Source organism: Oncorhynchus tshawytscha, linkage group LG10 (assembly GCF_018296145.1).
Source record: "Oncorhynchus tshawytscha isolate Ot180627B linkage group LG10, Otsh_v2.0, whole genome shotgun sequence".
Classification (NCBI taxonomy): domain Eukaryota; kingdom Metazoa; phylum Chordata; class Actinopteri; order Salmoniformes; family Salmonidae; genus Oncorhynchus; species Oncorhynchus tshawytscha.
The window spans coordinates 15,242,260-15,251,285 of NC_056438.1; the positions used below are offsets into that span (position 1 = coordinate 15,242,260).

A 9,026-nucleotide genomic window follows, 5' to 3' on the forward strand; every position below is an offset into this window, starting at 1 on the left:
ACAGATCTGTTCATTAAATGAATTATTGATACGTTAAATAAGTGAGTTAATGAAAGTAGACATATTTGATCTTACCAATAGGCTTCAGTTTCTCCTGAATACCTGGAAGTTAAAAACATATCTCTTAAATGAAATGATCGGTGAAACCTTTATCATGTGAATAGAGATGTTCAAGAGAAATACTACATTCGTTCTTATTAAAATAGAGAGAGAGACCAACCTCTTTTCTGGTGCATGACAAAGAGGACAGATGCTGTGATACACACCAGTGCCAGAAACACAGGAATCACAAATGCAGCGATGTAGACGCGGTCAGGGAGACTGCTGAGGTAGAACTCCTCTGTAACAAGATTCAATCAGGGTCAGAGGTCAGTTTTGGATGCAATTTCCTAAATATCTAAGGTTAAAAAAGACTCTAGTTTAACATTACCCAACTATACTGAACAAAAATATAAATGCAACAATTTCAATGATTTTACTGAGTTACAGTTCATATGAGGAAATCAGTCAATTTAAATAATGCTCACAAACAGGGATGTAAATAGATTTGTGCACGGAATTTGAGAGAAATAAGCTTTTTGTGCGTATGGAAAATGTATTTTTATTTCAGCTCATGAAACATGGGACCAACACTTTACATATTGTATTTATATTCATGTTCAGTGTATATACTGGATCATGATTGATGATTGGGTTTAGAAACATTCATGGCACCCTGGTGATGTTCCTTGGTTTAGGAATCATGCTTCATGTTCTGGTTTAAACTTGCCTGTTTTTACAGACGTTAATAACTGTAGATACTTCACTCTAAAATAAAGGTTTGTCAAATGTTTTCAGAACTCAAACGTGGTCTAATGCTGTGGTAACTCCACGCCCTAGCAAACCTCTGCATAGGAAGCTGCTTGACCCACAGTCTGCAATAATGCAATTAGGCAATGCCTATTTTCCTCATTCATTTGGTATTGCGGGCATATGACAGATGACCTGGAATGATTGACTCATTTTGATATTAGACACATTTTGAGGTCTATAGTGACATGAGTGATACAGTGCCTTGCGAAAGTATTCGGCCCCCTTGAACTTTGCGACCTTTTGCCACATTTCAGGCTTCAAACATAAAGATATAAAACTGCATTTTTTTGGGAAGAATCAACAACAAGTGGGACACAATCATGAAGTGGAACGACATTTATTGGATATTTCAAACTTTTTTAACAAATCAAAAACTGAAAAATTGGGCGTGCAAAATTATTCAGCCCCTTTACTTTCAGTGCAGCAAACTCTCTCCGGAAGTTCAGTGAGGATCTCTGAATGATCCAATGTTGACCTAAATGACTAATGATGATAAATACAATCCACCTGTGTGTAATCAAGTCTCCGTATAAATGCACCTGCACTGTGATAGTCTCAGAGGTCCGTTAAAAGCGCAGAGAGCATCATGAAGAACAAGGAACACACCAGGCAGGTCCGAGATACTGTTGTGAAGAAGTTTAAAGCCGGATTTGGATACAAAAAGATTTCCCAAGCTTGAAACATCCCAAGGAGCACTGTGCAAGCGATAATATTGAAATGGAAGGAGTATCAGACCACTGCAAATCTACCAAGACCTGGCCGTCCCTCTAAACTTTCAGCTCATACAAGGAGAAGACTGATCAGAGATGCAGCCAAGAGGCCCATGATCACTCTGGATGAACTGCAGAGATCTACAGCTGAGGTGGGAGACTCTGTCCATAGGACAACAATCAGTCGTATATTGCACAAATCTGGCCTTTATGGAAGAGTGGCAAGAAGAAAGCCATTTCTTAAAGATATCCATAAAAAGTGTAATTTAAAGTTTGCCACAAGCCACCTGAGACACACCAAACATGTGGAAGAAGGTGCTCTGGTCAGACGAAACCAAAATTGAACTTTTTGGCAACAATGCAAAACGTTATGTTTGGCGTAAAAGCAACACAGCGCATCACCCTGAACACACCATCCCCACTGTCAAACATGGTGGTGGCAGCATCATGGTTTGGGCCTGCTTTTCTTCAGCAGGTACAGGGAAGATGGTAAAAATTGATGGGAAGATGGATGGAGCCTAATACAGGACCATTCTGGAAGAAAACCTGATGGAGTCTGCAAAAGACCTGAGACTAGGACGAAGATTTGTCTTCCAACAAGACAATGATCCAAAACATAAAGCAAAATCTACAATGGAATGGTTCAAAAATAAACATATCCAGGTGTTAGAATGGCCAAGTCAAAGTCCAGACCTGAATCCAAATTGAGAATCTGTGGAAAGAACTGAAAACTGCTGTTCACAAATGCTCTCCATCCAACCTCACTGAGCTCGAGCTGTTTTGCAAGGAGGAATGGGAAAAAATGTCAGTCTCTCGATGTGCAAAACTGATAGAGACATACCCCAAGCGACTTACAGCTGTAATCGCAGCAAAAGGTGGCGCTACAAAGTATTAACTTAAGGGGGCTGAATAATTTTGCACGCCCAATTTTTCAGTTTTTGATTTGTTAAAAAAGTTTGAAATATCCAATAAATGTCGTTCCACTTCATGATTGTGTCCCACTTGTTGTTGATTCTTCACAAAAAAATACAGTTTTATATCTTTATGTTTGAAGCCTGAAATGTGGCAAAAGGTCGCAAAGTTCAAGGGGGCCGAATACTTTCGCAAGGCACTGTATATCACTTTAACATCTGACTGAAGCTCATTTCTCCCTAGATCCAGTTGTTCCCATGGGTATGGATCTAATGTTACTTGGCAATGACCCTACAAAAAAATAAAGAGAAATCCCTGTACACAGCAGTACATCTAGATCATAAAAACGGAACCAAAGTCAAGGTCGATCATATGTCATATCAACAGTAGTTTCCATTTTTTACACTTGTTTGTGGCTACTTGGCCCTACATTGTAGTGCCTAAACTCACCAGTCATCTGCAGTGATGCAGACTCCATCTTGGTTCCCCGGTCCTTTGACATTACCACACAGGTGACCCCCCCCAGTTGGTCCATCCCTATTCTTGTGTTACTGGTGATGGAGTACAGGACGCCCCCCTCCTTCTGTTTGGGTCTCTCTGTCTCTGCTGAGGTGATCTCCTTCCCACTGCTGTCTGTCCACAACATGTCAGGCTCTGGGAACCAGTTCTCTGAGCTACAGCTGAGCTGGATGAACACTCTGTGGTGCTTCCTCATGGAGATCCTGGGGACACTGCCCTGCTCTGATCACCAAGGATGGAATTACTGTATATACATCAGGAAGATATTCCAAAACTGATTTTATGTGGCTCTGCCAAGGCTAGTCCTGATCAAAAAGTTGTCAACAGACAAAACAAGAAAGTTCCTCCATAGTATCTGATTATTCTGAACTGCCTAATTTTAAAAATCTACGTCAGTTGTCTCTAAGATTCAGCATGTCAACATCTTCAGGAAAGAGTCAAAGAGGAATCAGGTCTCTTTTACCAATTCTGTCTAAATTTGGTAAGAAACCATTGACAATAGAGTTCCACAGTAAGAGTCATTATACCCATAAAACCTAGCGATTAAACAGGCAAAGGGTTCTAATTGTTATTCCACCATACATTTTTCCCATAGAGGATTTTAGAAACACTTAAAATAAGGGCTGTGTTTCCTGTAGGCTTACCCTGGCATGATGTTTTGATAACAAGGTGGCTTTTATCAATGTATTTGCATGTATTTACCCCCAATAAATGAAATGCTACTTAGCTGCTAATGTGGCTATCATAAAGAATTACAAATGCCATGATGATCTGGACGACACTGACGAATTGAGGCAAAGGTAATAATATTTTGATGAACTATCTAATGTTAGTTACATGTAGTAATAAATTGGATACATTTCTTTAAATTGACAATTCTTTGAACTGTCTCGGGCAAGTTTTAAATTGACACCATACCTGTTAGCAAAAGGTGTCAGCTAGAGATGACTTGCAGTAGCTTGCAGGGATTTGTAGTCTTGCATGAGGTCTACTTTGATGCTAATTAGCATTTTTGAATCTGAGATTAAATAGAGCAAAATATATTGATAAAAGTCACATTTTCCGAAAGAGATTTACATTGTAAATCAATTTGTTATGCCAGGGTTAGTCTACACAAAACACATCCCTTAATTTATGTGTTTCTAAAATCCCCTTAGGGAAAAATGAATGGTGGAAAAACGATTGGAACCATTTCCCTGTTTTACCGCTAGGTTTTATGGGTATTATTACACCACCACTGTGGGTCTCTATTGGATAATTGTTAGGCTCTTGATAAGCTTTGGTTACTTGTAACTTGAAGCACAACAGCTGGTTCCTGGATCCAATCCAAGTGGCTGGCTTGGCATTTGTAGCGTCCCCTATCTGACACCTTGACATTCTTCAACAGCAGCGATAAATTGCCTCTTTCCAGCTCCCGGGTGAACAGACTCACTCTGCCCTTATAGCCCCCCCCCTCTTCCCCCGTTCTGCTCTTATACAAATACAAGGAGTTAGTGAAGTCTCCCTCCTTAAACCACCTGATATCCATAGCAACAGCACTACTTTGAGGAGAGAGATGACAGGGAAGGATGATGTCATCACCAGCAGATGCAACTACAGGGTCAGGAGGGACTATGAGGCTGAGGTCTGGAGGGAGAGAGGAGGAGAGGAGAAAGTGTTACAGAAGGTAGGAAGAATGGGGTTTGAAGGTAACAAAGATAAGAGCGGCTCATATTGATCACAAAGACAGTTACATCTTTACAGTTATCTTTTACCAGTGCTAAACCATCAGTGCCCCAAATATAATTGGATCGCTTGATAAAGATGAGCAAAAGACTGAATAAAATAAATAATACAAATACTGATCTACAGATGTAGCACCTTAAATTGATCACTCTTTTGTTACAATAATTTTCCCGCAATGCGGGAAATGCAAACTTATAGTTTATTTGAGTAAAAAAAATGCTTCTAAAGTTTGTAATTTCCACTTTGAAGTTTCAAACTTGATTTTCCCTAACAAAAAATGTATCACCCTCCACAAAATTGTTAATAAATTATAATCTACATAATAATTCACATTTCTTTTTGCTGCACAATAGTATTTTCCTGCTGTAGGAAACTGGCTCTAATTAAGAACCTAAATCTGTATATTGTAAGCAAAAAATACAATTATTTAATACTAATATATTAGCTCAGAGAAAGAGTAAGTAATATATACAGTATTTTTTTTTATACGAGATGGAAATAGAGGTCTTTGTCACGTGAAAATCTATAACAAAGTCCACACAATAGGCAAATAATGATGACAAGATTAAAACAAATAAATGACAACTGTTAATGAGTAACTTCTGAGTGAGTAGCAGTCTTTTTGTGTATTAACCAATAACAGGACGCTGGTATCAGGACAACTGAGGTACAGCCTTGTTCAACGTTAAACCAAATACTCATTTCACATCTAATGTCTATTCTACATAAGCCTTTCTCTAAATGACTCTGCTGCACTGTTCATTCGAAGGCCAAACTCACTGCTGGTGTAAGTCCTCTATTTTTGTGTGATATGACCATAGCACTGGTTCCAATCCAAGTGCCAATGCAGTTTAGCATTTAACTCCAGGCGGTGCTATGGTTAGATTACATACAAATATAACTCTTTGGCAATGCACACCAGTGGTTGGTTTGGTCTTTGAAAGAACAATGGATATAAAGGAAATACGTAACCCTTAAAATAAAATATTGTGGTGGATCTTTGATGTTATGGGGCTATTTTGCTTCCATTGCTCCTTGGGCCCTTGTTAAGATCAACATCATCATTAACTTTAAGAAGTACCAGGACTTTTTTGCTAAAAACCTGGTTGCTGAAACTTGACCGCAAGTGTATCTTCCAGCAAGACAATAACCCCAAGCACACATCAAAATCTACAAAGAAATTGTTAATTGAACACAAAATTTACATTTTGCAATTGCCAATCCAGATTTTGGACATGTACGCTATTGAAAACCAGTGGTTTGAATAGAAGAGAGCAGGCCATAAACGCAGACAAAGGATACCTTACAAAATATCCACATGAATTTCACTTGTGATCACGTGATTTTATGTGGAGTTAATGTGATAACATGTGACAACATTTGAAGCAACAGGTGATGAAACTACACGTGACAACATGTGAGAACATTACATGTTCATTATAATGCTTAGAACATTGTGTCATGGTCCACTGGAGATTTTTGTCTAGGTGTGCTGAAAATATGTTAAATCTAAAAACAAGTTACTGCATTTTTTACAGCTAAATTAAGGTGTTAATGGACATTAAGCTGGGGTATGCTGATTACTTGGGACAACCTCACTTGGGACTGACAACCTCCTGGTTGATAACTACCTGAAGTTCCTGCTGCGCCACCAGGTCTGTGGACGTAAAGTAGATTGGCTATGTATATATTTTTGAACTTTGCCTAAAGTACTGTAAATACTGTACAACAACTTGAAGGTGTTACTTCTATAAAATGACAGTATGCTGCTGTATTCTCATTTCGATTAGTGTTAAACAAATATTGTACTGTGACCACACTTGGGCTCAGATTTGAACTTATAACCTCTTGATCAATAGCAGCCTGAAATGTTCTGCTATATGTCCTGCTACACAACTAGGTCTACGAGCCTGAACGAGACAAGAGCTACAGACTTAGTGGCAAGGAAACAGGTCTGGATTTTGATAAAAGCTGCCCAGAATCAAGTTAATAATTGTCAAATTATTGCCACCAACGTAACATCAATAGAAAACTAGCAGTGGTCAAGGACACTTGACCTAGAGGATACATGAATGCTCAAGCAATTTGAACGTGCAAACTATTGGTTGAGTGCATCATTGTTTCTGCATTGCCACCACATCCATACTTCTTGCTTGGAATATGTATTAACACTCTGTCAAAGAACAAGGGCATGGTTAGGGTACAGTGTTGTTCCCTAGGGTACAAAAAACTCATAGGTAAACTTAACAGGTACACAAATGAACTCACATGGTACAGTTCAGTACATTGTAGGTATAATTGGACATTTTTCCACCCAATATTTTAAATGTAAGGTACAACCACCACTGTGCTTTGATAGATGGGGACAATGTACTGTACTGTGGGGATCATTTACATATTTGGGGGCACGGTCAAATATATGTGTATTTGTGGCAATCGTGTTGTAGCAGTTAAGTGTTTGATGGTTGTGCCAATGCCACTTGAGCACCTCCTTTAAAACGGTCTGTTCTGCAAACTAAACTAAACTTCTACCAACTGAGCCACATGGAACCCCAAAACATCACAATCAATGAAAACCCCAAACTGAGCTTCACTTTCAAGCATTATGTAAAGATTTTAAAAAAATCCAATTTACAAATCAACAACAGACATAATATTCTGTTTTGTATGCGAAATAATTTGATTTATTGTCAATGGTTTACCCCAAGTTCACCTTTGCATAATAATCAGAACATTTCATTATGTTGCACTTAGCACTACTGTCATCCTTGACCATTAAGACAGGTGAAGACATCACCTTTTATTAGTTTACTTTAGCAGATATGAAGGAAGATAAATTGTCAGGTTATGGGGGAATAGCAAAATGGCTGCCACAGGAGGTATTTTTTGCAATGTCTCCCTTTCTGAGAATTCTCAGGGTCCCAAACTTTACAAGTGTACCAAGACTCATGCTTTTATGAAAAAGTTAACATCCTTTTTACATATGCCTGGACTAATACAGTATATGCTTGTAATATTTATTACCTGCAACAGATGAAGTGGCATCGAAGACGACGAGGAAAGTTAGCAAACAGACTTTGTGAATCAAAGGTTCCATTATGCACCTGTCAGAGAAACAAACCAGGTTCTGTTAATCATTGCATTTGCAAAGTCTTAACATAATATATCCAGTTGCATTAAAGCATTGGTTTGTTTTTAATTCACAGTCCCATCTGAGTAATGTTTGCTGACAAAAAATAAGTAATAATTCAAATATTGTGTTTACAATAATGACAGTTGAAGCACAGAAACAAATAGAAGTGAAGCAATGTGTTTTAGTTCAATGCCAATACTAAAGGTATGGTCAAAATATACAATGGAAATATGTAACGGGACATAAAAAAATCCACCTTTACATTTTCATTATACACGCCAACTTTTTTTGAAAAAGAAAATACCTATTAATAAAATGTTTTAGCCATTATTTCACTGGAGCCTCTTACCTGACTGCTGGTCCCAGGAAAGTATACCGGAGAGTCAGTTGTAGATATGAGAACACTTTCATTTTCCATCAATGACTGTATTACACACCCACTTGGACATTTAGTAGGGAAAACACATTTCAAAAGATAGAATATAGTATGGTTTTCAGTTACTGTTAAAGCTGTCTTAACATGTACATATGTATTAATATTCTTTAGATTCATTTATCATGTATGTTAAAGTATAACGTCTGCATACTGTAGCTCCCAGATGTATGGTACACAAGCCCCCTCTACAGGCTGCTGTAGGGGTAATGTGAGAGCAGTTCATGGTCAGTTTCTCTAATACACCAGTTTGTTACAATATGTGGTTATCCTGCTGTGAATGTTAGAATTGTTAGTTAAACATGAAGCCAGGTTAAAATGTATTTTGACAATTAATCTAGTGACTGTTAGTGGAATATTTTATTATGTATATATTTTTAATTCCAACAAGCCAAAGTATATATAGGTGGTTATTAATCATTAAACTCATTGTCATAAACAGCTCGAGAGAAAACTAAAACGTTTTTCATAATATATACAGTACCAGTAAAAGGTTTGGACACACCTAATCATTCTAGGATTCTATTCTTTATTTTTACTATTTTCTACGTTCTAGAATAATAGTGAAGACATCCAAACTTTGAAATAATACATATGGAATCATGTTGTAAGCAAAAAAAAACCTTGAATGAGTTGGTGTGTCCAAGCTTTTGACCGGTTCTGTGTATATACACTGAACAATAATATAAACGCAACATTCAACAATTTGAAAGAATTTATGAAGTTACAGTTCTTATAAGGA

At 37.7% G+C, this 9,026-nt stretch overlaps 1 protein-coding gene across 1 annotated transcript in view; it reads right to left on the reverse strand.

Moving 5' to 3' along the window:
• The window catches only part of LOC112233960 (butyrophilin subfamily 1 member A1-like), a 13,096-nt gene extending 4,718 nt beyond the window's left edge, over positions 1 to 8,378 (reverse strand). Inside the window, exons 1-6 of the mRNA XM_042329494.1 lie at positions 8,201 to 8,378; positions 7,743 to 7,822; positions 4,281 to 4,619; positions 2,925 to 3,215; positions 221 to 340; positions 76 to 102 (exon numbers count right to left, since the gene is read on the reverse strand). Of these exons, the coding sequence (XP_042185428.1) occupies positions 76 to 102; positions 221 to 340; positions 2,925 to 3,215; positions 4,281 to 4,619; positions 7,743 to 7,822; positions 8,201 to 8,262 (919 nt within the window). The 5' untranslated portion in view covers positions 8,263 to 8,378. The remainder of the gene's footprint in view (positions 1 to 75; positions 103 to 220; positions 341 to 2,924; positions 3,216 to 4,280; positions 4,620 to 7,742; positions 7,823 to 8,200) is intronic.
• Positions 8,379 to 9,026: the final 648 nt, after the last annotated feature.